Below are 27,798 nucleotides of genomic sequence, written 5' to 3'. Positions count from 1 at the left end.
CTGCACCGGAAGTGCCATTTCCGAACTTTGTCCTGCTAACTTTATCTAAAGCTAGCAGTGCATTGTTTTTTCCTATGAAACAATGGAGCATTAAATTCGTCATTAGGAGCATTAATTAGCATTAATTGAGCATCAATTAACTGAATGTTGCTACTAATGTTCTGCTAACTTTGTACTGCCAGCTTTAGGGACATCAGAAAAATACAATGTCGCTCGGTCGTGTGAAAAGTGAAAATTGTTTCTTTTCACATGCGACGGTTGGTTGGTTGCGCCCCATCGCGTCTACTAGACTAGACTTACTTCGGTTGGATTTGAATATATTTTATTTTAATTTCATAATACACAGTAGTCTCAGTACTTACTATTGAAGTTCTACGTTCTTCGAGAGCGTCAATTTGACAGTTAAGCCATGGAAAAACTGTCAGCATAGCGCTGACGGATGCGTTGACGCAGCATTCTGTTTGGCCTTTACTGCCCATAAATGCATAACAGTCCCATCTGACTTTTCACCACTTTTGAGATAAACCTGGGAATCATCTAAAAATTAACTGTTCTTTCAATATTTCAAACAAAAAAGTTATGTTTGTTCCCAAGATGTTGAAAAAAATATCAAACTATGTCACTCCCATATTACAAATAAACGCATAACAGTCACAGTAGTAAAAATATATCAATAAGCATCTGTTTTTTGGAAATGCCTGGACCGATTCGACTGCAGCAACTACCAAACGGAAGATTTTATGGCCTAGAAGAACACTATTGAGGAGAATTTGGATCGGATGTACGATTCCGAAGTTACAGTGGGAACAAGTTCCGGAATATATGCGACTTGAACATAGAAGCACCTTGAATCATAACAAACCCATCAATGGACACCTATAAATACACGGATTTGCAAATCTAGACTATTGGTAGTCGTATGAAGAGTTCAAGACGTCATTGGCCACATCTAGACATGTCCGTGAATGTTCCGGATAACTACGGGGATCAATTTCTGCATTTAACTAAAATACAACATGTGACATCTCTAAGTCAGTTCTCGAAATTACAAAACTAGTTCGAAATAGTTCATTTGTTGCATATATATAGTGTCCAGGATCACATTGGTCATGCTCGGACGCGTTCTGCGAGTGTTCCGGACACACAGATCACGGATCACACCAGCTTAAGTCGAACAAACTCCATCATGCAACCCCATTATGAACTCAAGATAACGTATCACACATAAAAGGAGAAAAGGCCAGGAAGAGGTTTGAGTCAAAATGGACATTTTGAACAATTGAATTGAACGAGCACGTGTATTATTAAAACAACAACGATACGTGGTCTTGAAAATATTGCGAAACACCGGAACGCAAGGATCAAGGCATGCTGTGAGCAGTGACTGTAATGCGTTTATTCTTGCTTATGCAAGCACAAATAAACGTATATCAGTAACATTGGCAGTTTCTCTAAGTTTTGGAACAAATTTTAAGTCACTTGTGAACAAATTGCTTGTAAAAGTATTCTGTAATGTACATTCAATCGATTTTATGACGATTTAGACGATTTGTTTCCAAAATCGATTCATTATTAATGAAAAATTGTCGCGGTTTCAACCGCGTTTTTCGAAGTTGCACGTTTTTGCATATGTAACTGTCTTTCATTTATGGGCAGTTTAGCAATGTTATAAAAATAATTTACGACAGGACTGTGATATCCGCTACCAAATCTGTATAACCCTGCAATTTCTTGCTCCGTTATTGATTAATCTTTACAATTAGCTAGTATTTATTCATAATCAAGAAACCTTCAGCACGAAAGCCTCTACCACACACGTTCGTTCCTGAAGTAAAATAGTCGAGAGAAGAAATAAAAAACTGGAACTGGAACAATATACATTCTTAACACACACACGAGCGCTCTCTTTCTCTCGGACTCGACCTTCCCCACTCGAATCTTAATCTAAATTTGAACCTAGCACATGAAAATCAATCTCCCAAACAGCACGCACCACCATCGGAAGGTCCCTCGATATGTTTGCACTTTCCCTGCCTTTTTTGTCGTCTGTCGAGTAATGTTAGAAAACAAAAACCTATCGAACTACGCTTGAACCGAGTAACGACTAATTCCTGTAATTGCTGCTGCTGCTGCTGGCGCTGCTGCACCATAATTAGTTACAATTGGTTTAAAATGGATTCCTTAAACCTACTAAGGAGGGCCTGGAGGGGGGGGGGGGGGCGGGAACAAATTCATTTAACTATCACAACAAGCCCGAATCGCTTGATACGTTCTCCTTCGCGTCCTCGACGCCGCATATTGTTCCCTTTTTATTCTGTGTTTGTCTGTACGTACGTATGTGTGTGTGTTTGTTTGTTTGTTTGTGTGTTTGTAACACTATTTGAGCATGATTTTAGTTAGTTTCGTGCGTGCGTTCGCAGGAATTACAGTTTTTCACCGATCTTGCAGCGGAATGTCGGCTGATGGTGGCGCCGCCGGCGGCGGCGGCGTAGCGTTCATCATCGTTCGGCCCAGATGTCGCTGCAGCGGTGGAATGGAAAACAGGATGAAACCACTGAGTGCGATGGTCACCCCTGCCAGGATGAAGCCCGGATTGTAGGACAGCGTAATGTCGTACAGCCATCCTGTGGAAATGAAATTACAGTAGGATTATGTGATGCGGTTGAAACGGTTGGTTGTCAGAGGGGATTGGCGACTTACCAGCAAGTGGTGGACCAAGGAAGGAAGCAATACCCTGGAACATGAGCAGCAAACCGAACGCGTTGGTCAGTTTGTCCAGGCCTAGCAAATCGACCAGAATGACCGAGGTAAGACCGACGTAGGCACCGATTGTGAAACCGTAGATGGCCGAATAGGTTGCAAGGCTGTAGAAGTCGAGGCACAGTACAGAGAAGGCAGTGGCTGTAAGAAAGAAGTAATTGAACGTAAACATTGAGTGATGGAAGCTGGTTCCGTGAGGGATAATTACCAAGACCGCAGATGGTGAGTGACATGTTGTACACCAGCAGTCGATTGACCCACGGCTTATCGGAGAGATACCCGAGGATGATACGACCGACGGTGTTGGCAATGCCGATGACTCCCAACAGGTAGCTCGCCTGCTTGGTATCAATATTCAGCGAGTTGGCTTGAGCGGCTAGATAAACGTACGGGACGTTGAAGCCGACGCTTGTCAGGAAGTTTGACACGGTAAATATGATGAAGATTGGATCTTTCAAAATCGAAAAGTTCATCATTTCCTGCAGCGTATCGGCGGTTTCCCGTGAGCATGGAATGCACCCGCAACAGACTACGGGTTCGTCTTTACCGAGAGTTCGACTGCCACCGGCAACTGAACCGTAGGTACCCTTTGGCAGGCTGGCTAGCGACGCGTGACGGGACGCTGCGCTCAGGTTGTGCACGGAACCGGTGTAGAGGGCATCCTTTCGGTACATGGTACCACTTTCGGCCCGTTTCAGCGCCACCTGGTCGTACGTCGTCGGTTGTGGGACCAACGGTTGACTGAGGACTCCCTCATCTTGGCTCAGCTTGCGGTTTAAGCTGGTGCCACTCTTCGAGTGGCCGTTCTAAACGAAGGCAAACGATGGTTGAGGTTAGATTTGTGTTCTTTGCAGTGCCCTGCTTGGGTACTATTGCAACAATGATACCTTTTAGGAGAAGGGGATGTGGATGATAAGCGGCTGGCGCGCTGCATTGGATGAAAATTTAGGAGCAAACGTGATGAGTTTTGGAATTTGTAGCTTACTTACGGTATTGGATGCGATTTTCGGCGAGCTTCCGAAGCTTTGCGATCGGACTATGGTCTGTTCCTCCTCTTCGATTGTGTTGTTCAATTTGTTGATGGATCCTAAATGATATCGGTTAAATGTGAGTCGGAGTTTTATGACTTTTTTCGTACCTGCTTTGGAATGTTGTAACTCAGCTTTGGTGCCCGCTTCAACGGGTTGCTCGGGCGCCTTTAGCGGTCGGAACATAGCACCGAATAGCGAAGTACCTAGAACGATAACGGCCATCACCAGCAGCGCATTTTGCCAACCGAGATTTGTCACCAGAATTTCGGTAACCGGTGCGAAAATGAACGTTCCGAGCCCGGAACCGCAAACCGCAATACCGGTCGCTAGGGATCTCAGTCTTTCGAAGTACATTGTCACACTGACGATGGCAGGCAGATAGATCAGACCGAGACCCAATCCGGTGCCGAATCCGATGGTGATGAACAGTGTGAAGACACTTTTGGCGTAGACACTGACGGCCAGACAGGCCGAGGCGAGCACTGAACCGGCAATCGTTACCGCTCGGCAACCGTACCGGTTGACAAGCGCCGACGAAACTGGCCCTAAAACGAGAACGAGACAAAAGGGTTGTTGAGAAAGTCCGCGCTTTTTGCAAATAAACCTAATCAGTTGCTCAAATACACCCATTTTTCTGCACCCCCTTTAAACAAAAGAAGACCTTAAGGTCTTCTTTTGTTTAAAACATCTTCAACTCATTGGCGGAACTAGCGCTCATTCCTAGGGGGGGCTATAGCCCTCGGAATTTTTTTCAACCATTTTATTTCGTCGGCATATTAAAATTTAATGCACATTAATGCCTGGAATCTTATAACAGTCATGCAAATAAACTTTACTCTGAAGTTTTTCGTACCTATAGTTATCTAACTATTGGTTTTTCAAAAATTAAAAAACTTAGTCAATTTTTCTAGGGGGGGCTAAATCTTTTCTAGGGAGGGCTTAGCCCCCCCTAGCCCCCCCCTAGTTCCGCCAATGCTTCAACTTACACTGACGCTAAAGCGCAGTGGAGATAGAAGCAGTAGAACAAGTGCAAAATCGATAGTCCTTTTTTGCTTCATTCTTTTCTGTGCTGTGCATAAATGTTTTATATTGTGTCAGATTCAGTGTAAACAATGCATTTCTCCCATCATGGGTGGCCTTGATTGCACGGCGGGCACAGAAGAGCAACCGAAGCTGTGAATTGGTCCGCTTTTCACTGTCAATAGCACCCGGACCCAGAGGCGTGCAGATAACAAAGTATGCCTTGGCCTAGGTCGCTTCTGTCTGCTGTTTCGCCTGCCTGATGGTGATGGGTGGTGCTGGTGGCTGACAGGCCGGTAGGCAATAGCGCATCGATTCAGTTTATACCTACGCTACCGCTATGATTTGACAGGTGGAAACGAAAGGTGATTAGGTACCTACCGGAGCACAAGGTGACGCCAACCAGAATCGAAGCAATCCATGCCGTGTAACCTTTGCCTTCCTTGAAGTAGTCCAGGAACTCGACGTAGAAAATGCCGAAGGAGTACGTCATACCGTCCGCTGCAGGAGGGGGGATCAGAAGAGAAAAAGAAAACAATTTGAATTAGCTAATCGAAATTATTTATTATTAGGCTACCTTATTGAAATATATACTCAAATACATTTTAAAAGATAGAGCAGATGTTGCACTTTTTACTTTTTGACAGATCAGAACGCAAAATAGCAGAATATTAACGAACACTAACGTGCTCAGACGTAAACAAAAGACGGGGCACACGACATTTCAGAGCAATGTTTTGTCCTGGAAAAATGGAAGAGAGAAATGTAAAATACCGTCGAAATTTTCTAGTGCAATAATTGATTTTAAATACAAGGTTAAAGTTGCACTACAAATTAGACATGAATTTGGACTGATTTGGGGTTTAAGTTTGGCTTAATATTGAACCTGGAACCACTGAACCGATTTCAACAAATTTAGCATCAAATTGAAGCTCTTGTCACTACAAATAGCGGTGAATGTATGACATTTCTATACGACATTTTGTGACTGAGAAAATGTTTGCTTATTGTCTCGAACAGTCAAATTTCGATAATTGCACTAAGCTTATCGTCGATTTTGAGAAAAACTTTCGTTAGTCGGGCTGATCTGATTAAGCCAAAAGATGACATGAACAACACTTGAACTGGTAGTGAAAACACCCTAACCTTATTAAGGGTTTTGTCAAAATCGGCGATAAGCTTAGTGCAATTAACGAAATTTGACTGTACTTGTTCGGACTAGTCTCGACGCTTACAAGAGATAGGCACTGTCGATACAAAGACGGTACAGAGTGATGGTATTAGTTAAGAGGCTGACATGGCATTGCATGCTGGTAAATGTATAGAAAAAATGTAACCGTTTCGGTGCCTGTAACTGTGTTAGGTGGAAATTGACCTCACCATGCTTCCTTTCAACCCAGATTGAGATATTCGGAATCAATCTGTAAGTCCATCTGCCCTTTTCTGTATTGTCCCATTTCTGCTGCCAACTGGCCATCGAAGCAATTCTAACCCACTAAAAATCACACGGGCAACGAACCCTGCCGGAACTACGGCGGCGCTTCCCATTAAAATCAGTACTGCTCTGTCTTGCACATTCCGCTTCCGCTTCCAGCAGTACATCTAGTTGCCGTTGCTTGTTCCCTAACCGTCCCTTCACATTCGTCAGCTGCTCTCCTCCCGACACATTTCGCCCACTATGTGTTGGTGTCCCTGAAGCTACCGTGCCCCGACTGAAACTACGTTAGGTAAAAGTTAACTTTCCCGTGTTTCCTGTTAAGCAAGTTCGACAGCACCGGTAGGTATAGGTCTGTGCGTCCATCTACCGTCTAACGCCGCATCTCATTTCCCTTGCCATTTGGCCAAGGACTCCAGTCAAACTCTTCTAGTTTCCCTTCTCGGGTAGAACTCCCAATCCTCCTCGAGAGTGATGCTGATAGGAACCATTGCAATGACGCATACTGCCTCTAATGACACCGTTCTGTATGCACTCGCGACTCGCATGGCCATGAGCCGGAATGCTTAGTTCTGCTTCGTTACATTTAGTTTTGTTTTCAATGCTGAAATCCATGTCGCAGCTTCGTATCTGAGAAACGATAAGAAAACATTAACCAAAAGACGACACTTACTACTGCTAGGTCCGTAGTTATTTGGCATAATTCTAGCCACTGTGTTGATGGTCATCGCTGCTTTCTCCCAGGCGGAGTCCACGTGGCTGATAAAGTTGAGCCGCTCGTCACCCCGTCACTGCTCGCTTCGAGCTTCTGCCATACTCTCCTACTATGATTTCCGCTCGCTGCACTGCTTTGCGGTTACTGACTTCCATTTTGTGATGTGCTATGTGTGCCGCCGGTGCTGTGTGCAGATGTTCTGCTACCCATACACTCGCGCACGTACATCCTCACATCGTCTTCCTGCATAGCTTTTTCCCGAGTCAAAAAACTCTTAAGCAATCAGGTGCCCGTGAGGCATATTGGCCATTGGGATATAGGTTTTGCGTTACTTTTTCTTTTCTTCTTCATTCTCGCCCTCGATTCTAGTTTCAGCAGCTCGGGCTGCAACGAAGAATGAGAGTGGCGACCGTAGCTGTTAGCTAAACACACACTCGCAAAACTCATCGCAATGCATGAATAACTACGAGCGAGTGTCCGAAAGGGACGCTTATGCAGGCGCGTTCGTTAGAATGGGTACGCGTGTGTGAGAATATAAGACCACATGAGTGAGGGCTTCGCAGCACTGTCTGCAGTTTCACCCCCGGCATCCAATTTTATATCATTCCGATCGTATCCGTGGTCAGCATTTCAACGTCTTTCCTGCTACCGACAGTACCATGTTGTCCGCAAAACCAACGATCATTGCCCCTTGGGTAGCTTCAGCGTCAGTACTCCATAATACATTCCGTTCCAGAGTGTCGGTCCGAGGATGGAACCTTGAGGAACTCCCGCCGTTCTCTACCTCTTGGCACTTTCGTAGACTAGCACTCTGTTCTGGAAGTAGCACTTCAAGATCTTCACAGGTAGTCAGGGACCTTTATTTAGTGGCCTTCCAGCTGGCGCTGTTGAAAGCATTTTTCATGTCAATCCTTATCACAACGCAATACCGGTCATTTTGGCTGATTTTTCGGCCTCTTCCAATACAGTCCTAACGGGATCAACCGCCTTTTCGGAGCCCAAAGTGCAGCTTAGACAGACTGTGTGCGCTTTCCGTAAACTTCGTCAGTTTATTCAGGATAACCCTTTCTAAAAGTTTCACGAATGTATCCAGCAGACAGATTGGTCTGTATACTGTTGGATCTTCAGGGGGCTTTCTCGGCTTTGGTAGTGAAACTAGTTTCTACGTCTTCCATTCGCCTGCTGAGCTGAGCTGACAAAAATGCGATGCGCAAAAGTGCCGCAAGTAGCCCCGGTATTGCAAGTATCCCGTGATGACAGTAGTCTTTCCTCAAGGTTTTTTGCTGTTTGTCCCTTTTGTTCAAATTGCTGATAAAGTATTGTCTTTAACCAGCCGACTGGCGACAAAGACATACTATATTGTACATATACTTGCTTCACCAACAACAAGCGCATGTGAGAGCGAGTGTGTATCAAAATATATTCTCACCGAACGTTGTCCTTCTCACTGGCGTGAAGGGACATTCATTTGTCGTATTATTTTGTTATCGTGACATATTCTGGTTGCTATGTATGTTTGTTTTATACGCAGAGAATAACTGGTTTATCGCTCTTCGTTTTTGTCGGTTATTTCTGTGTATGAACAATGATATTTTGATTTCCTGGCCACTGCTACAAATTTCTCGTTAGAGACCTGTACCCTCTCGGTGTCTTTGACGTATTAGTACGATGTAGGTGACCACACCGTTGGATTGTGCCTCGGCAAAAGCCTCTCTACGAAGCCCTTCAACTTTTCTGAGGATAACTCCACTGTTATTGTTGTTCTTTTGACCTTCGCCATCACAATTTCGAGAGTTTTTATTGAGAACAAATAAGCAGTTTAATAGTTATGCTTCAAAATATAGGTTTCAAGGGGTCGATTAGCCATACGTTTCCCAGAGATGACCAAATCGCAATCTCTGCGCTCGTCTTGTTTGAATAATACCGTAGCCTCATAAGCCAGACCAGACCAGGTTTACCGGTTCAAAGTTTAACCAATATTTACATCAACAGGGCAGCTACAGGGTGTCCCAAATACCACCGCAATATGCGGATCGTATGACTGGTCAGAACGGGGACCGTATGTTGATGGACGGTCTAAACTTGCGCAACACGTGACACTAGATTTTAGTTCGATTTTGTGCACTACAGTTTTTAGAGTGGGTTTTATAAACCGGGAGGAGCACCGCTTCAAACGATTCCGGGCGTTTGCCAAGGCAATCGATCTCTAGCGTAAAATGATCCGATCTTCTGCCGGTGATATAAGGACCTAAGTTCACCACTCCGCGATGCCAAACTCCACCACTGAATTTCTGCCCGATTGTAACTTCTGTCGATACTGTGATCGACCGCGTCGCGTTACCACGTTCTCACTCACACTAGTGTCTAATCTACTAATTAACCAACCCATCTGGCTGCCACTCCCTTTTATAGCTCCGCTCATCGCTCTCTCCACATGGATCCGGAAACTTTACATCGCAATTGGAGTAGCGATAGCACCGCTACAGTTATCGCTGTGCATTTTGGCCCTTGTGGCAATTTTCAGGAACGGTGTATAATTAGTAAAACCTAACGCTAAAAAGTTTTTGGGAGTGACTGGGCACGTTTTAAATCTTTTTTATTCTTAAATACTAGGTTGACCCGTCGTGGCTAGCCACGATACCAAAACTTTTGAAAATGTAATATGGTTTAAACTTTAAAAGAACGTTTTAAAAATTATTAATGAAACAACTTGAAAATTGGCAACCTTCTATTAATTAAAACACGTGTAATCTATAAACGAAGCAAATGGGGCTTAGATAAAAGGGCAAAAATCTATCAGTTGTGACTTGTTAGAACCATGCCGCGAGGGAGAACATTTCAAAAAGTACTCAATTTTACAACCAAGACAAAGTTTAGATTCGGTTTCGCCAAAATAATGATTGGCAGAAAATGTTAATTGCGTTATACCGGGCAGACGTTTGCTGTCTAATCCGCTACTACTCGTTGGAACACAACTACAAAAACATCCTTCGTTTTAGTAAACCGGACAAACTCTTGAATTAGTTATTTGCTTGAAATCGAGTTAACACAATACAAAGTCTTGGATATTGGAGATTCCGATGATTTTTTTGCGACCCAGTCCCTTTAATAAATTAAAATATTTTTAAAATACTTTGCAGTAAATATCTTAAGCTAGTTCTACTAAATTCTTAAAGTTAGAACGTAAAATTGCAGACTTCAATACTATGTTATTTTATATTGAGATATTTCATATCGCGTTGGTAAATCAGCTTTACAACTAAATCATGGAACAACACGTTTCAAATAAAACACATTTTGATTAATTCTGGTTTTTACCATCAAAGTTTGTACTCAACTTTGTACTGTACATCAAAGTGGTATAAATGTACTCAACGGGATATGCGTTTTCACGCTGCGCTACTTTGGCAGCTCCTGATAATCAATTATAGCTTGATTAAATCGTAGGCTATCCTTATTATCATATACCAAATCGCCATTAAGAATGCTCCATCAATCTCAAACGGTTGACATTTGCTACAAATACCAAATTTTTTGTTCCCGCGTAGAACTTATTGAACCCATCAAATTGCCGATCTGATTGCGCCCACCCGCCCACTGCTTAAATCATTGTTACCTTCACTACACGTGTTGTGGTCTGAATTTTTTTTATTTAACAGCTTGCTTGGATTTAGCGTTACAGTCAGACATAAGGAAACTATATATAGTAATAATAATAATAAAATATTTTTTTATTTTTATTAGTTTTAAGTTTATACAATTCAATAGGTACTTGTTTTTTCTCATCAGTTGCCCTTTTTAATTATTTACTAGCGGACCCGGCGCGCGTTGCTACGCCATTCTAAAAAGGGGGTACATGCATAATCCTGAAGATTTGATAAATTGTAATCTTGCAACCAAGAGCTTTCTTTTTGACAACCTAAGATATTCCTAAATCATGCCGCAAATTTCTAATCCAACGCATCAGCATTTGTGACTCGAGCAGCAAGTCCAACGTAACGATTTGGGTTTTATTACCAACCCTTAAAATGGTAATGTTGGCAAAATTGTAATAAAATATCAGTGCAGTTCGATTGATCAGTTGAAAACTGGTCAGATATCATAAACTTAGTGTAATCTCAACATTATTTTCTTCATATTTTCATTTCACTAACACGGTGTGACCAAAAAATTTTTTTTTAATATACTTTGCAGGTGACCTAGTGTACGTTGTTAGTCACACCTAGTACATCATAAAAACACATTTGAAATCTTCCTACCACCCCCAAAATTTCAAGTTATTGCAAAAAAAACGTTTTTTGGGTAGGTGTACACATACTATCATAAATAACTCAATAATTTTTCAAGCAATTTTAAGTGTTTTATACATTTTTGGAAAGCTTAGAGGACAAGCTTTCAGAATATATACACATTCACAACTGAGTATCTTGTACACGATGAAAGATTAGGCGGGTGATATATGAGAAGCAACAAATCTACAACTCTTAAAAATGGTCTCAAATTTGCAAATGTTGACCGATTTGGCTGAAATTTTGACCAAAGTCTTAGGATTGAATATAAAACAAGTGATGTTGAGCTCAGGATTGTGGGTCATTTTTAAGGTCACTTTAAGGACCCCTAAAGTGAGAAAAATTTCATTTTTATAGTTAAATTTCATATTTAATTGAAAAAATCTCGTCTAACTTTTGTAGAACCATAGTAAATGTGTATATATTCTGAAAGCTTGTCCTCTAAGCTTTCCAAAAATGTATAAAACACTTGAAATTGCTTGAAAAAATATTGAGTTATTCATGATAGTATGTGCACACCTAGCCAAAAAACATTTTTTTACAATAACTTGAAATTTTGGGGGTGGTAGGAAGATTTCAAATATGTTTTTATGATGTACTAGGTGTGACTAACAACGTACACTAGGTCATTTGAGAAGTATTTTTTCCGTGTAACACCGTGTAATGTATTTTCTCTTCAATTTTGTTTTTAAAATAAGCAGTATATTATCTTACTTTTATTTAATTTGACTCATTATCTAGACTTCACCGATTTATTCTTAACAATTTTGTTCCAAATTTATTTTATATTTTAGTATGGACGGCAACACTCGCGAGTTCGATTACTTTTTGAATATTGCAAAAAATTCTGTTTAATTTGTATGAGAGCCCTCTTCCCTTCCAGAGGGGAGAGGAATCTCAATACAAGGATACCTCGATATAAGACAATTTATAATTTCTAAAAGTTGTCTTATATCGAAATTGTCTTAAATCGAAACATGGTTTTTTCAAAAAAAAATTGCATTAGCGGTCGCCAGTTTTGCTCTGTGTTATGTGTTTACAGTTTTTGAACTATTTATTATTGTTTGAACTATTAGTTTTTTACTATTTTTGGGGTTATTTTGAAATAATGAACATCTTCATGGCACCGATTTCAGAATGGAAAATCAGCTCTGGTATCGTTATCGGCTATGTCAAAGGGATTTGTTTCGATATAAGACAAAATTGTCTTATATCGAATTGTCTTATATCGAGGTTGTTTTATAACGAGGCTGTCTTATATCGAGGTATACCTGTACGCCATAGAAAAAAGTTCTGCCTCCAATAACTTCCAAATTCATTTGCTTGATTAATAGTCGAGTTATGGGGAAATTTGTGTTTTATTTGTATGGGAGCCCCCCTCTTAGAGGAAGGAGGTTTCTCAATCTACCATAGAGGAAAAAATTCTACCTCCAAAAACCTTCACAGGCCAAATTTGGTTCCATTTGCTTGATTAGTTCCCGAGTTATAGAGAAATTTGTGTTTCATTTGTATGGGAGCCCCCCCCCCCTTCTAGAGGGGGGTTCGTTTGGGTAAAATGAACACGCAGTGAGGACAAAATGAACATGTCATAGAAAACCAAAGGTAACCTGCAGTTTGGATAAATTAAACAGCATTTTACATTATCATTGTTCTACATAAGCTGTAGATATTCAACAGGGCTGTTGGAATCAAAATGGGACTCCACAAAGGTAACATCATGTATCTTCGCCACGTACATACAATACTTGACTTTCAATTCGCTTCATCGGTCATTTTCCGTCATTTTTAGAGAGACTCGATCATTTTTATTGCTTGAATTGTAATTATTTCGTGGCTGCTGATAAATGGAAAATAAAATATCATCATCACACACTGTTCATTTAACCCCTCATAGTGAGGTGTTCATTTTACCCCCAAAACACCAATTGTTTTCAAATGTTTATTATAAACAAACAGTTGATAAAAATATTTGGAATTTTTGACGGATCCGAAGGATAGTGATAAGCAAACAGCACTAACCAATAGGTATTAAACCAATAGTCGAAATTTAATTTGTTTCGCCAAAATAGTTTATTTCCTAATAGTGGAAATTACCATCGGCGTCAGATTTCAGCAAATATTTTTTACTTTTTAAATTTTTTTCACTTTGGTAAGTTTATGATCACCACATATTGTCTCAAACAGCTTGAAATACTTCTTGGAGAAGATACCTGTTGATCTGGAACAGATTGTAATCGGTTTACTGGGAATTTGGCTGCCTGTTTATTTTACTACCCCTGTTCATTTTACCCATAGTTCCCCTACACACACGGTAGGTAAAACCTAAATAGGTAAAATGGTTTACCACCTGTCGGGTAATAATTTTGGTACGTAAAAGCCCGTATAAAAGGAACTCGCTCGCTCACTCATTCAGTTTACTAGGCATTCCGATTCCGATCGTATCAGTTTGTGGCATTTTGTAAGATTTTTACATATTTTTGCTAAGAATTTCCGGCACCTGTGTTCCACAGAAATCATAAATTTTGTGACATCGTTTTTTTGGAGTAAACGAGTAACAATTGTATCATGGCAGCAATGGAAAACCGTGTCAACCTGCGCGACGGTCTATCCTGTGAGGAATTGTTCCGCAATGGCGAAGGATTGACCTACAACGACATTATCATTCTGCCGGATTACATCGATTTCGTGGCGGACGACGTGGATCTGAGTTCTCCGCTAACGAAAAAAATCGCATTGAAAGCTCCACTGGTTTCATCCCCAATGGATACCGTTACGGAAGCGGATATGGCCATAGCTATGGCACTCAGCGGTGGTATTGGGATTATTCATCACAACTGTACGGCGGAATTTCAGGCCAACGAGGTACACAAAGTGAAAAAGTACAAACATGGCTTCATTCGTGATCCCGTTGTGATGAGCCCGGAAAATACGGTTGCCGATGTACTGGAAGCGAAGAAAAAGAATGGATTCACTGGTTATCCCATTACGGAACACGGTCGCCTTGGAGAGCGTTTGGTCGGAATCGTTACCTCAAGGGATATCGATTTTCGTGAGGGGGATGTCAACTTGAAACTCCAAGATGTAATGACTAAAGTTGACGATATGATAACTGCTCGTAGTGGAGTCACACTGCAAGAGGCAAATCACATTCTGGAGACAAGTAAGAAGGGAAAGCTGCCCATCGTAAATAAGAATGGTGAATTAGTCGCGTTGATTGCAAGAACCGATTTAAAGAAAGCGCGAAACTATCCCAATGCGTCTAAAGATAGCAACAAACAATTGCTAGTGGGCGCTGCAATTTCCACAAGGGAAGAGGACAAAGAACGCTTGGAACTTCTAGTGCAGAATGGAGTAGATGTGATTGTTTTAGATTCTTCACAAGGCAATTCAATCTACCAAATCAACATGATCAAATACATAAAGGAGAAGTATCCGGACCTGCAGGTTATTGCTGGAAATGTTGTGACCAGACTGCAGGCTTTGAACTTGATCGAAGCTGGGTGTGACGCGCTAAGAGTCGGCATGGGATCCGGTTCAATCTGCATTACACAGGAAGTGATGGCATGTGGATGTCCGCAAGCAACAGCCGTTTACCAGGTTAGCAAACTGGCTCGCCAGTACGGCGTTCCGGTGATTGCCGATGGAGGCATACAGTCGATCGGTCACATCATGAAAGCGTTGGCCTTAGGTGCGTCAAGCGTGATGATGGGTTCGCTGCTCGCTGGTACCTCGGAGGCTCCCGGCGAATATTACTTCAGCGAAGGGGTACGTTTAAAGAAATATCGCGGAATGGGCAGCCTGGAAGCAATGGAACGGAAAGATGCTAAAAATGCTGCCGGCTCACGCTATTATCACACCGATGTGGATAAATTGCGCGTTGCACAGGGCGTTAGTGGAGCTATTGTAGACAAAGGCTCAGCACTGAGGTTTTTACCGTATCTTCAGTGTGGTTTACAACACAGTTGTCAGGACATCGGTACCCGGTCCATCGCTAATTTGAGGGAAATGATCTACAATGATGAATTACGCTTTTCGAGACGCACCCATTCGGCTCAAGTGGAGGGCAATGTCCATGGATTATTTTCTTATGAAAAAAGACTGTTTTAAGATCTTTATAAAACTCATCGATATACTTATTTTATTACCTTAATTTTGAAAATAAATAATTGAAAATATAATATTTTACCAATAATATTTTCGTGTTTTCTTTACTTATTTCAAACGCACAAGCAAATATCTGCTCAACTGGAGCAAAAATATCGCACCAAGAAGACGTGGAGCTTTTCCTCGCATCCATATAAATGCAGTACCTGTTGTTACTGTCTCACGACTTGTCCGTGAACGAAAACGAGTAGTTAATGCGCTCTTCCCTCTTGTTAAACCGGGCAAAGAACCCCATCGTAGGAGTCACAACGACCACTTGTTAAGCGTAGCTACTAATAATCCTGTCTCTCCCACCTCTCTCTCACCTTTCCGCTCTTTCTTCTCACTCTAAAAAATTTCATTACCTTCATCTACTGTCCCTTCGTCAATTGGAAAAGAACTAGCGTTTCAAAAAATATTAATTATATATGCCTGACCTCATTTCAAAGTCAAGACAAAAACACTAGGTTGGTCTAAGGAAAAAGAAGACAAATTTTTATTTTTCAGCCATCTATTTTTCTTTCTTTTTCTTTTTTCTCAAGCTGTGTTTCGTGTACAAAGCTCAAAAGTTATGAATGTCTTTGCCAAGCTTCTACCAATCAAACCAAAAAAAAAAATTATTTCAATACGTTGTGTAGTTTCTGAGAGAAAGGTACGTAAAGCTTGAAAATCGTGTTTTTACAGAAGCGGCGTTTTATTCCAGCGAGGTTGTTCCACGCCGCAGCGGAATGCTTATGTGTTCGATCGTTTTTCGGCCACTTCCCGTGGTTAGTATCAATCAACAAAGTTAGTATCAAAATAAACAAAAAAGACTGCAGAATCAAAATCTGAAATAAAATATTTGATTTTTTCAACAGTTTTGGTCGCCTATGTCTCCTTAAAAAGAAATGAACACCGGAACGCAAGACTGAAGTTTGACAGAAAACGTCATGCTAAAGTTCGTTTACGTTTACGTTTACGTTTACGTCACCTGACCTAACGGTTGTCTGGTTTGTGCGAAGCTGCCCAAAATTGAAAATTTTTGTTTGAATATTGCAATTTTTTTTTCATTTATTTTATAACTTATTAAATATGCGTCCTAGCGACAAACTTCTTGAGTGAAAATGTGTATTTTAGCATACTGAATAACTTTAAAGAACACTCGAAAGCAGTCAAAAAATCGTGTGCAAAGTTATTGAGCATAATTGATTTTTAAGCGCTCCTTTTTAACACATCATTATATTTCGCAACCGGTTAGAGATAGATAGTTAATATATTCAGCAAAGTTGCTTATTTTAGTACGTTCTGCAACTTTTGAAGAAAAATTTTTTTTGAAGTTATTTAAAAAAACAAAAGTTCGTATCACCCTAATAGGCGAATTCACGGTTAGCCTAATAGTGCAAAAAGATGCACTCTATTTTATTGTTAAACTTCTCCGAAGAAACCACCCTTGAAAAATTACGCCTTTTTTACCCAATTGCTAATGTCCGCGTTTTTTCAAAATTTGACCACTGTGCAAAATGACACGGACGATGACAAAATCCATTGAACGAAAACGAGTACCTACAGCTCTTGTTAAGCCAAGCGAAGAACCCCATCATTGGGGGCGCGCGACTAAATATCGTAAATGAGCCGACAAGTGTCTTATTATCACATGGCGACCGTGACAGGATAGGGCCGTGAATTAAATAAGACTTAAAATTGGACTTGAAATCGGGCGTACACACGAAGTTTTACTAGAAATTAAAACTGAACATTTTCGTCTTATTCTGTCACACGTTTTACCTCTTTTCTGTTTTGCTTTTTCCAGTCCCGTTTTTTCATTTTTGGTTCTTTATTTCTCCTTTTCCGATATATTCCGATACGTTTTCTTAATTTTTACTCTTACTTTCCAGCCATTTTTCCTCTTATTCTCTCGTTTTCCTTTTTTATATCCCATGTTTCCTGCTGAATTTCGTTTTTGTTCGACTCCGTTTAGCTTTTGACGTAGGACTACGTCTTTCCGGAAGGTAGCTGGTATAGGGAGTCATTCCAAAAAATCGAAAAATGCGAAAGATTTTGAGCGCTAATAGCTTAGCGGTTTTCCGATCGATTTTAAATATTTTTACACCAATCGATCGGATCTGCGCATCTACATGAATAAAGAAAACTATTGATTTTTTAGTGCGAACTATTGAAAAATTGGAAACAATGAAGCCTTGTCCATCTAGAAATCTTAGCTTCGTGGTTGGTTGTTGGAAATGACGTCATCAAAGTCGTAATGCGTTTTCACGCTTCGGCTTAGGCTAATCCAGTCAATTCCTAATAGATTTCCAAGCTATTGACATAAATAGATAGGAAAATCAAATTGGAAAATATAGAAAGCTATTGATTTTCAATGCGCGCCATTGAAAAAGTGAAACGAAAATAACTCTAACTTGGTAGTTAGACAGCAGTATGTTTAACTCTTCATCGAGGTATAAATTCTCGCTTCGTGATTGGTTGGAATAATTTCCAATTATTTTCGAGTAAGTTTTGATACAATTCAGAAACCAACGAGAAAGTTGATAGAAAATTCCACCACCCAATCTGCGCTGCTTGCGGATAAATCTAAAATTTCAGCTGCGAAATCACTGCTGCTGGTTCATGGACGCACGTAATTTTGCTTTATCAGCAAACAATGCCTACCAAAAACAGCAGACCAGCGGGGCTTTTCCATTCCCTGCTTTGTCAGATGGATGCCAGATGAAACGTTTGAAACAGCAAACAAACTGATGGAAATGAAGCCAATTTTCGACTGACCCTTTGTTATACACTAAAGTAACGAGCGGCTGAAAAGGTGGTCACTACGAAAAGCAGAAATGACGAACCACGAAAAAAGGGCCGGCCTTCAAAGATATACTTTGTTCGAATAAAACAGGGCCTACCGTGCTTGGCATAGTTATCAGTTTCTCTAAAGCCAGCGGACCGGTAGGTGCTCTCGGCGTCGGTGTCAGTGCAGTCGCCAAGAGGTTTGTAAAAGCACACTTCCAAAAGAAGAAGAACAAGAAGGCGCGCCAAGCTGCCTAGGCTTCCCGATTTGTTCAGTACGTTCGACGATCTAAGCAACTGTTGTTGTTAACGTTGCAAGTTGGAGTTATGATGATAATCAAAGAATTGGTTCTTTTAAGGACCGGTACATGATAATTGAGGATTTAATTGAATTTTCTCAGCTTGTTTCCAACCAAACAAGTAATATTTTATAAAGCGTTGTGGGCGCTCCGCCAGAGATTTGGCAAAGCATATCACCAAGGCAGAAAAGAAACGAAGGCGCGTAAAGTGTAGTTGCTGAGACGTCGCGGTTGGCTCGTTACAACAAACCTACCAATCTGGTCGCTCGTTGCTGTCGACTGAGTCGACCAAGAACGCCGTCTCCGAAGGCTAGAGTTATGATAATCAATCATCCAGTAAATACCAAAATAACACCCAGGCCGCGAGTATTAGTATTAGCATTTTTAGTGACATCTTTTGCATCTTCATATAACAATTTGTTCATTCTTAAAAGAACGGTTTTCGGTAATTGATGAAACTTAGGAAACTTGCAACTTAGGGCTTTTCACTAGGTTTTCTTTAGCAACACAAATCTATCCATCACCAATGCTACAGTAATACGCAGCGTCATTTTTCTTTGGCAGCAAAAGATGAACGGCTCACTGATAACTTTGCTCTTTTGTTCACACTAAAATTGAAATACTCCATTTTCTTCAACGTAGGTGATGGTATGACGGACCACGAAAAATAGACGGAACCGATTCTTGTCGCTTGCTCTGCTACATAACACGTGGTAAACCAGCGAACAGCATTATTCAAATACTAGCTGAGCTACTGCCAACATCTTACTGGCATGTCTGGGCGCGACAAAGGAGAAAGCATCAATGGCAAGCGAAAGTTACGTTCGAGTCGTGCATGTCTGCAGTTCCCGGACAGTCGTAGTCATCGGCTGCTGCGGAAAGGAAACTATTGAAGCTGGAGCTGGCTGCCGTGATGAAATAATTAACTGCGGAAGTGCTGCTCACGACAACAAAAAGACCAGAACTATCCCACGTCGCTTGCAGCTGGCCACCTGGACTGGCGTTTCATCGTGACTTATGACTATACACGAACGGCTTCGTCGATCGCATAGCTCCTGTGGCTTTCCGGTTGGTCCGTTGCAGCAAGCCTGGTTTGCGGTTATCGGTACTCCAATTTACCGAAAAGAAAATTACATTAGGTACGTTAGTGCGAGTTTATTGCAAGCTGGAGTTATGATAAGCAAACAATCGGTTCTTTTAAGGGCCACATAACGATTGAAGAGTTTATTCTATTTTCTTACCCAGTTAATACCATAATAACACTTGCAACGAGGGAAAAGTTGAATTTTTCACCGACCACCAAATGATAGGAATAAGTTTTGCGTCTTGTGCACAATCCTTCTGATTTTTTATATCCCCTGTTTCCTGCTAAATTTCGTTTTTGTTCGTCTCCATTTAGCTTTTTTCTTATTTTCAGTCCTGTTTTAGTTAAGTGTTTTAGTTCAGATCAAAAGGTAAATTTTAGTTGATTGGACAAAAGTGCTCGGCTGAAGAAAATAATTATACACGATATCGTTTAATACATAGAATAGTAGCTTCGATGACTTCGATGATTTAATTAAATCAAAACAGGACTTAGCAAACATCATTAAAGCATACTCACAATATTGCGATTTGCTGGCAGTAAAAGTGAAGGGCCTAGTATGCAAACCAATCATTTTAAGTTTGAATTTAAACTTACAGAGAATACCCAATGAAGGGGTTTTCTTAAACCTTTTCCTAAGGCGAAAGCATCAGCGAAGTATTTGGACCGCTTTGGGAGCAATGGACGCCAACGATCGAACCAGAATCGGTGAAGGTTTGGACAAGTTACGAAAAAATGAAAAAATATCAAAATTTAAATCATCAAGTTTCGGCTTCAGACGAAATGTACCGGCTCGTGAATAGCACAGAGGCTCATATAAACGACATTACAAAGGAAAACATGGAAGCATACGGAGCACTGAAAAAAGAGATAAAAGCGGCGTTGAACGATACACATGGACTAACAAAAATAGCTTTACTCAATACTAAGCTCACTGAGTTGGGATACTGGATCAGCGAATTAAGCAACAAGATAACAGGTAAACAGGAATTTTTCCTTAATATACTACTGCATCTTACATTTCCTAGACAAGAAAATGGGGATATAACCCGGGAAATATTTAACACCATGATCTGTAGTAAGGTATTGGGGGAAACTAACATTTTTATAACGATTAAAATACCGCTGATCGATAAAACCGCCAATATGATTGCCTTCAGGGGAATCACGACATACGGAATAAATAATGATTTACTAACTACAATAAGATTAGATAACAACATAATGATTAGAAATCACGACAACTACTGGGGATATATATTATTAGAAAACACATACAACAGTTGTCGGAAAATGGGAAATATTCGACTTTGTACGAAACTTGACCCTAGTTTTTATACGACAGACTCCGTTTTGCGGAACTAAAATGTTAAAACCCGGGCGACGATCCTGAAATACACCGGTGTTGTTCGCGGGCAGACTTCCTTTTCGACCGAGCGTACCTTTTTACTAAGTGCGTGTGATACCGGAGAAACATTAATGAAAAGAGGTTTCTCTTCTTAAAGCTAAAATCAGACTCCCCGAACTTTATTCCAAAATCTTACTTCTAACGTGACATTCTAAAACTCTACAAGAATAAATCCAACTCTTCGAAAATCCCTATCTCTTTCTGGCCTGATGCAATCGCGAACCGATGATTGCACCTCAATTGCCCAGACGGTCTCACCGTGCCAAAAATTACACGCAGCGGAATTCTCGGAAGCTTCGGAAGGTCGCTTCGTTCACACGCCAGCAATGCGTCATCTGACAATGGGCTAGTTTTTGGTTTAGGCCTGCGTTTCAAAAAATATTAATATACAGTCAGTCCACAATCATGGGTCACACACAATTGTGGGTCATTTTAGCTTTATCTACCAATTAATGCATCGATATTATACTAATTAATTGATAAAATTATAACTCGACGACGAGGAAACAGTGGCAATCCTGTCAGTTCGCCTTCTACTATGACTGCCAACATCTACGGGAGCAGAGCGGCTCATACAGTTAGAACTGTTAATCTCCACCGGAAACAAGATGAGCACGTGGCGTGGTTATATTTGTCTGCATTTCACCCTGTCTCTGTGATGGGAGAAGGAAATCGCTAGTCTCGTCACTGAAGGTCTTGCGCTGCATGCTGCATGCATGCATGCGAAACATGGCCGGGAAATGTACGTTTTCGACTGTTTGAGGATTATCGAACAAAAAACGCTGCAAGGATTGTGAGAATTTCACCGTGGGAAATCTTATCAGGAATGACGCCGGTGGACTCAGGTCATGCTCATCATATAGAGGTAGACGAACAGGTCAGCCATTTTCATGGCTTAACCTTTGTTGAGACAAGCGTATATTACTGGTAGGATCAACCAGAATTCATCGTGTGTCCGTCGTGTCGGTGGAACACCTACACGTGCAGCTAGCATAGCCGTCGTTATCCGTCGAGGGCCTCCCTGCTAATCCTCATTATGACGACGTTGACATATTTGAGTTCAACGTTCGTAAAATTAACTTTGATACCCTCAATGGATCGCTATTTGAGGAAGCAAGTCGAGTATACCGTTGTTACAATCGACTGCTGTATAGACAACATATTATCCAGACAGAAAGCAACTTACGTATCAGTGCTGAGATGGTTATTACGGCGCTTGCGAAGTTGAAGTCATCATCTATTGCTGGGCCCGACCGCATGCCATCGTGCGTGCTGAAAAAATGTTCCGGTGTTCTGGTAGAACTTCCGCGAGCGATTTTGAACCTTTCACTGCAAACTTGAACGTAGCACAGCCTGGAAAAGCTCGTGTATGACACCAGAATACAAAAAAGGAGACAAAACGGATATTGCCAACTATCGTGGGATAACATCACTGGTCGCTGGATCAAAATGCTTTGAGATCATACTGAATGAAGTGGTTTTTGAGGCGCGCAAACACTATATTACGACTTCCCAACATGGGTTCTTCCACAGGCGTTCTGTAGTATCGAACCTCTGTGAGTTCACTTCCTTCTGTATAAGCAATATGGACAGAGGTGTGCAAATTGGTGCGGTTCGGCACAAAATTTCGTCGTCTCGGCTTCTCGGACAGACTATGTGACTGGCTGAAGTCTTATTTGACAAACCGACAGCTATATGTAAAGATAGGATCGGCTGAATCGACAACATTCACTCCGCAGTGCGACGTTCCTCAAGGAAGTAATTTGGGACCCCTTCTATTCGCTCTCTTCCTTAATGATGTCTCCCTGATCCTACTGTTCTGTTCAACTACTCCATCGACGGGACTATTTGGAATCGAGTCCACCAAATTGAGGATCTAGGCGTTCTGTTAGATTACCAACTAACTTTTAAAATGCACTACGAAGCTATTCCTGCTGACTCACTGTTCCTGCTCTTTCATTGTTGACTGCTTTCCCCTACGTGTAAACATGGAACAAAAGCAACGTTTTAATACCAGTAGCACTAGTTTATTAAAGTACATATAAACATAAATCGAAGCAACGTCATCATATTTGTTTGCGTAAACATTGTCGTAGGCTCAATTTGTTTAGCAAATAATAAATATGTTATCCATTCATAACGCTGAAAATTAAGTTTGGTTGTTAAGGACTTTGTTTATTGTTATGTTTATTTATTTGAACGAATGACTGACGTCACAAAAAAACAGATAGTCGCGGAGTAACACGCCTTGCATATTTCGTGCAACTGGATGAACAATTTTCCTGTTTCCATCGCAACCAACCGAATACGTACATTAATGAATGAACTAATCCATTTAACGCCGCGATAACTTGGCAAGCGGTGACTGACGGTTGATCAACAAGCAAGTTTTCCGCATGTTGAGCGTTGCCATCAGCAACCGTCGCGTCGTCGGTCGCAGGCATGGGTTTTCACTCGCTTGTCATCGGGCCGGGGCGCGCACAACAACATCAGGTGTTAGGTAGGGAGGGAAGGCAAATTGTATCAGCCGGAATACAGCTGACCGTAAAATAGGAATCTGTAGTTGCTAGTGTATAATCTCGTTATCTTTACCGGAGGTAACGAGTGCGCTCACAAACCGTGATGATGAGGAAATACCTTTCGCTGCGGCGGTTGTAGTGACTAAGTTTTCCCACTTACTAGTATGATACAAGCAAAGTGTTGAATTTATCTTATTTTACGAGAAATCAGTCAGTCCGCAGTTCGCAAACCTAAAACAAAGACACGTTCAGCGTATCTTTGCCGTAGTATTTCAATGTTTTCTAGACTATTTATTACTTTCACGGCTGAGGAGAGAAACATTCAGTCAGCGGTCGGCGACTAGTTTGTTTACGTTTCAATTTCCGCACTGGCTTTGTAATGCAAGAAAAGAGCTCCAATCGAGCAAAGTCAAAGGCCCCGAATCGACCGACGGTCGCTAGTTTTCAAACAAACCATTCCCGGTTGGGGGTCATGTTGTCATATTTCTTCCATCTATAATTATATTGTTGCCAATAATCTGTTGCTTGTTTATTCAATTAAAAGTACAAACGGGAAAACTAGTTCTCCACCTCAGGCAACCGGTGATTAGGGCAATTATCGCCGTTCGAAACTAATAATCGTCGTTTGAGCACGTGTTTACGATGTTTTAATGGAATGTCTGTCAGATGTCAACGACTGATAGCGACTGTTCACTACACATACATATGTGTACAGTTGTTGACATTTTGCACAGATAATAGTTTGCGACAATGTTCCACCTCGTGTGTCCTCGAGTCCTCGTGTGTCGGCTTTCAAACAACATTCAATCACAAAGCCCTCAATTACGGATAGAACAGATAAAGCCCGACCCGACAACCGACCGCTGTTTATTTACCATTTCAAACGTTAGTTCAATATTTACGGTGCGGGGCAAACGATGCGATGATAGTGTAATCCAACATCATATTTATTGAGCAGAGCAGGCGGTGACTATCTGTTGACAGATTTCATAAATATAGATGGGTGGTAAGTTCCTGCGCCTGCCGTGATCTGCCGAGACCGAGAGTACTGTAGGTAATGAATTCTGTCAGTTCAGATTGAACGTCGACGAATTTTTATTTTGTCGAACTGAAATGAACAGGATTCGTGACGGGCAGACCAGAGGTTACACACTCAGGGGATAACAATTTGTCAATCCGAATCTTGCTCACTGTCTTGTAACGAAAAGATTAAAAATACCTTCGGAGAATGTAGCGCGAAAAACACGCGCTGTAGAAATTTCTAAAACACAAGTAGGAGTCAACAGGCGGGGCAGTGCGCGGTGTTTGGTTAATCATTGATAACCCACAATTCGTGAATCGAATGTTGAGGCGTCTCGGCGGAAGCTTTACGGGACCGGATCTTTGGGTGGCACAGTTCGAATGAACGGTCAGCCGGCGAAAAGCTGTTTGTTTTGACAGTCCCAACCGAATCCTTCAGGGGTCATTTGGTTGAACCTCGTGCGAGATTACTTGCGAGGAACAACACCGCACCGCACCCGGTAGGGAAAAATGAAAACCGACGCACGTGATTCGAGACGAAATCATCATCCGTTCTTAATTGCTCCTCGGGTGCTAGTTTAACGGTACTGTTTACGTTTTGTGGATGGAAGACTGTTAATCTTCCGTGATGCTATCTGCTGCGCAGACACCGTGATTTTCCTCCGACGAAATTGTTGTGAAATATGTTTATTTGATGGATGGTTGCCCGGCAACAACCATTGGTTTGATAACTGAATAAAACTGAATAAAAGTACGGATTTACAAACACAATCACACTTTGCTGTAGCCTTGCCAATACAGGGATTACAGATTAGAGAGGTGACATTTTGGTTTAGAATGTTTCTTATGAGGGCAATGCAAATTTTTTGGCCTAAAACGACAGAATGAACCACTCGTCGTTTTTGTAATCAATCTCTTTAGTAACTGTACTTGTCAAGAGCCTAGGGAAATGCTTATCTTAAGGCGAGTATAGAAAATGTCATATTGAAAATATCGTATCAAACCCAACTGAATCTGACAACTTGATAAAGGTATTTTCAGTGAGCGGGCTTCGGTGGCATGGGGACATAATACCTATTTCTTAGGAAATCAATCACGCAGATAAATCCTCATACTGTTCGTCGTCTGAATCAGTGCTAAAACCGAAGCCATTGTAAGCGATTCCATTTTTTATTGTAAAAATGTAATACTTTCAAGGTGAATAAAAAGGCTGACGGTTGCAATCGATCATCAGCTGACGCACAATCGAAGCTCAATTCAAGAGCACTCGGTAACACAGGTACTGACCGGGATAATAAAATAGAGCACAGCAGGCTGAAAACTGCCCTACGGTGTATCCATGGAGGACCACCTGCTGGCAGGTATCCAATAGATCCGGGGAAACAGAAAGTCGGCACGCTAGTCTAGTACTGAATGACGTACCTACCCACGGTGTACCGGTGTTTCGTTTATGAAATTTGATATCATTCCAAACATATGAATCAGATCAAATGTTCTAAATATTCATCAATAAAAATGAATATCACCCTTCCCATCGCTTCTTCAGTGTACCAACATGCTCCCATAGACTCGGGAAACCATCACAAACAAAATAAAATCAGTTCAACTAACCTGCTAGCCGTAATATGATCTTGCAACTCGAAGCACTAAACATTGCATTCTATAGGTTCTATTACTTTTTCGGGCATAAATTACACTAAATATTGAGATTTCTGCCCAATTAAAATTCTTCACTATATTTTCGCTTTTTCGCCGTCGATTTTTCATTAATTTTTTAGGTCGTTCCATTCGTCACATCACTCGCAAAACTTACCTTGAGACACAGAAAACTTTAATTTACCACCGGAACAGTTATTTAGGAAGATATTATAATGATTTTGCCCAAACTATTCACTTGAATTGATAGGAAAAACTTTACTTCGTTTCGATTGCAATTCCGAATCCGCGACCGTCGTTGTTGTACGTTGCCAAGGAAACGGAAGTTTATATGGAGTGATGCCAACGTAAACATTTGAGCGAAATTCGCCAATTATTTTAGCTATTAAATAGTCGTAGAGTATCGATAATATACTTATAAAATTTACTGATAATAAAATGCATCGTAAACAACATTTTATGTGATAGAATTACTGTCGGATCTAGTTCAGCAGCAAAAATAGAAGCCTTCAGCAATTCCCAGCCGGGATCGGGTCCCCAACCCCGGTGGAAAAAGCCATCCGTAAAACATACCAGTACATGAAGCATATAATGTTAATTCGGATAGGAATAAACGGTATAGACCAAGGCAACGAAAAAGGACTATATGATTGTAGCCTTGGAATATGGAACTGCAAGTCTCTCAACTTTCTGGGAAGTACCCGCATCCTTTCCGACTTATTGAGGGCCCGTAAGTTCGACATTGTAGCGCTGATGCTGGAAAGGAGCTACGGTACATTCGTATACAAATGGATACCTCTCTGGTAAGTACCAGAGCTGCGGCAATACACACGAGCTGGGTACAGCCACAGAGAACAGACGATTATGCTCATATAAATTACCAAGCAAATGGTGTGTAAGCTTTTAAACAAGACACTAGCGACATCTCTCTTAGGGTGCACTAGTTGCCCAACATCCACGTTGCCAAATTTATTATATATTCTTGTCATAATCTACATTTTCGAAATACTGGCAACTCTAATTTTAGTTACTGTACTTACGGTACTTTTTATCTTTGAGCACCGGAAAACCTTTACTTGCACCTCTACCGCGTGATCGAGGTCCGCCTGTGGTGGAGCGTTTGGCTTTGATTGATTTGTCTCGGAGATGGCGGCCGTTGAAAATGTGGCCCATTATTGGCCTGTACGCCAATGGTTCATTCATTTTTCAAATTCATAATCGAGATCAAGGATTAAAAAGAACTTATTCAAATAACGATATTTTTGATAAATGTTTACCATTATTTCCATCGATGGATTGGGTTAAAAATATGTTAGTTGCTATAGCAACTGTTAAATGGTTTGGTGAAAATACGACGAAAGCTTTGATATGCGTTGACAGACATCAACAATCAAAGCCTATTCTGTGATGTGAGCGCCACGTAACGGGAGCATTACCACATACTTTCAAAATGACGGCTGAGCTTTTACACACGCTGCGGGGCCAAGATGAAGGTCTGTTCTCTGTAACAGCTTTTATCGTGATGAGCGACATGCAAAAGCGCCAATCGACAGCCGGATTAGGGGCCGTTTCTTCAACATTAGCTTTATCAACAGTATAACCCACACTTAGGAAATGACGAAAACGATTATGACGCTTTTTACGCGCAGC

At 41.2% G+C, this 27,798-nt stretch overlaps 2 protein-coding genes across 5 annotated transcripts in view; one reads left to right on the top strand and one right to left on the bottom strand.

The window, feature by feature from the left end:
* Nucleotides 1-1,740: 1,740 nt before the first annotated feature.
* The window catches only part of LOC128733099 (monocarboxylate transporter 12), a 51,625-nt gene continuing 25,567 nt past the window's right edge, over nt 1,741-27,798 (bottom strand). For 3 of the 4 annotated variants that reach the window (XM_053826713.1, XM_053826714.1, XM_053826712.1), the window contains exons 3-7: nt 5,193-5,312; nt 3,750-4,336; nt 2,969-3,566; nt 2,701-2,901; nt 1,741-2,624 (exon numbers count right to left, since the gene is read on the bottom strand). In XM_053826713.1, the coding sequence (XP_053682688.1) occupies nt 2,434-2,624; nt 2,701-2,901; nt 2,969-3,566; nt 3,750-4,336; nt 5,193-5,312 (1,697 nt within the window). In that variant the 3' untranslated portion in view covers nt 1,741-2,433. The remainder of the gene's footprint in view (nt 2,625-2,700; nt 2,902-2,968; nt 3,567-3,749; nt 4,337-5,192; nt 5,313-27,798) is intronic. The other variant, XM_053826715.1, reaches the window with a different exon arrangement.
* LOC128733101 (inosine-5'-monophosphate dehydrogenase-like) lies at nt 13,846-15,357 on the top strand. Its single transcript, XM_053826716.1, has one exon. It carries the CDS (start codon nt 14,011-14,013, stop codon nt 15,355-15,357), a length of 1,347 nt encoding a protein of 448 aa, XP_053682691.1. The 5' UTR covers nt 13,846-14,010.

This window comes from Sabethes cyaneus, chromosome 1 (genome assembly GCF_943734655.1).
Source record: "Sabethes cyaneus chromosome 1, idSabCyanKW18_F2, whole genome shotgun sequence".
Lineage (NCBI taxonomy): Eukaryota > Metazoa > Arthropoda > Insecta > Diptera > Culicidae > Sabethes > Sabethes cyaneus.
This window is presented reverse-complemented; position numbering and strand designations above follow the sequence as displayed.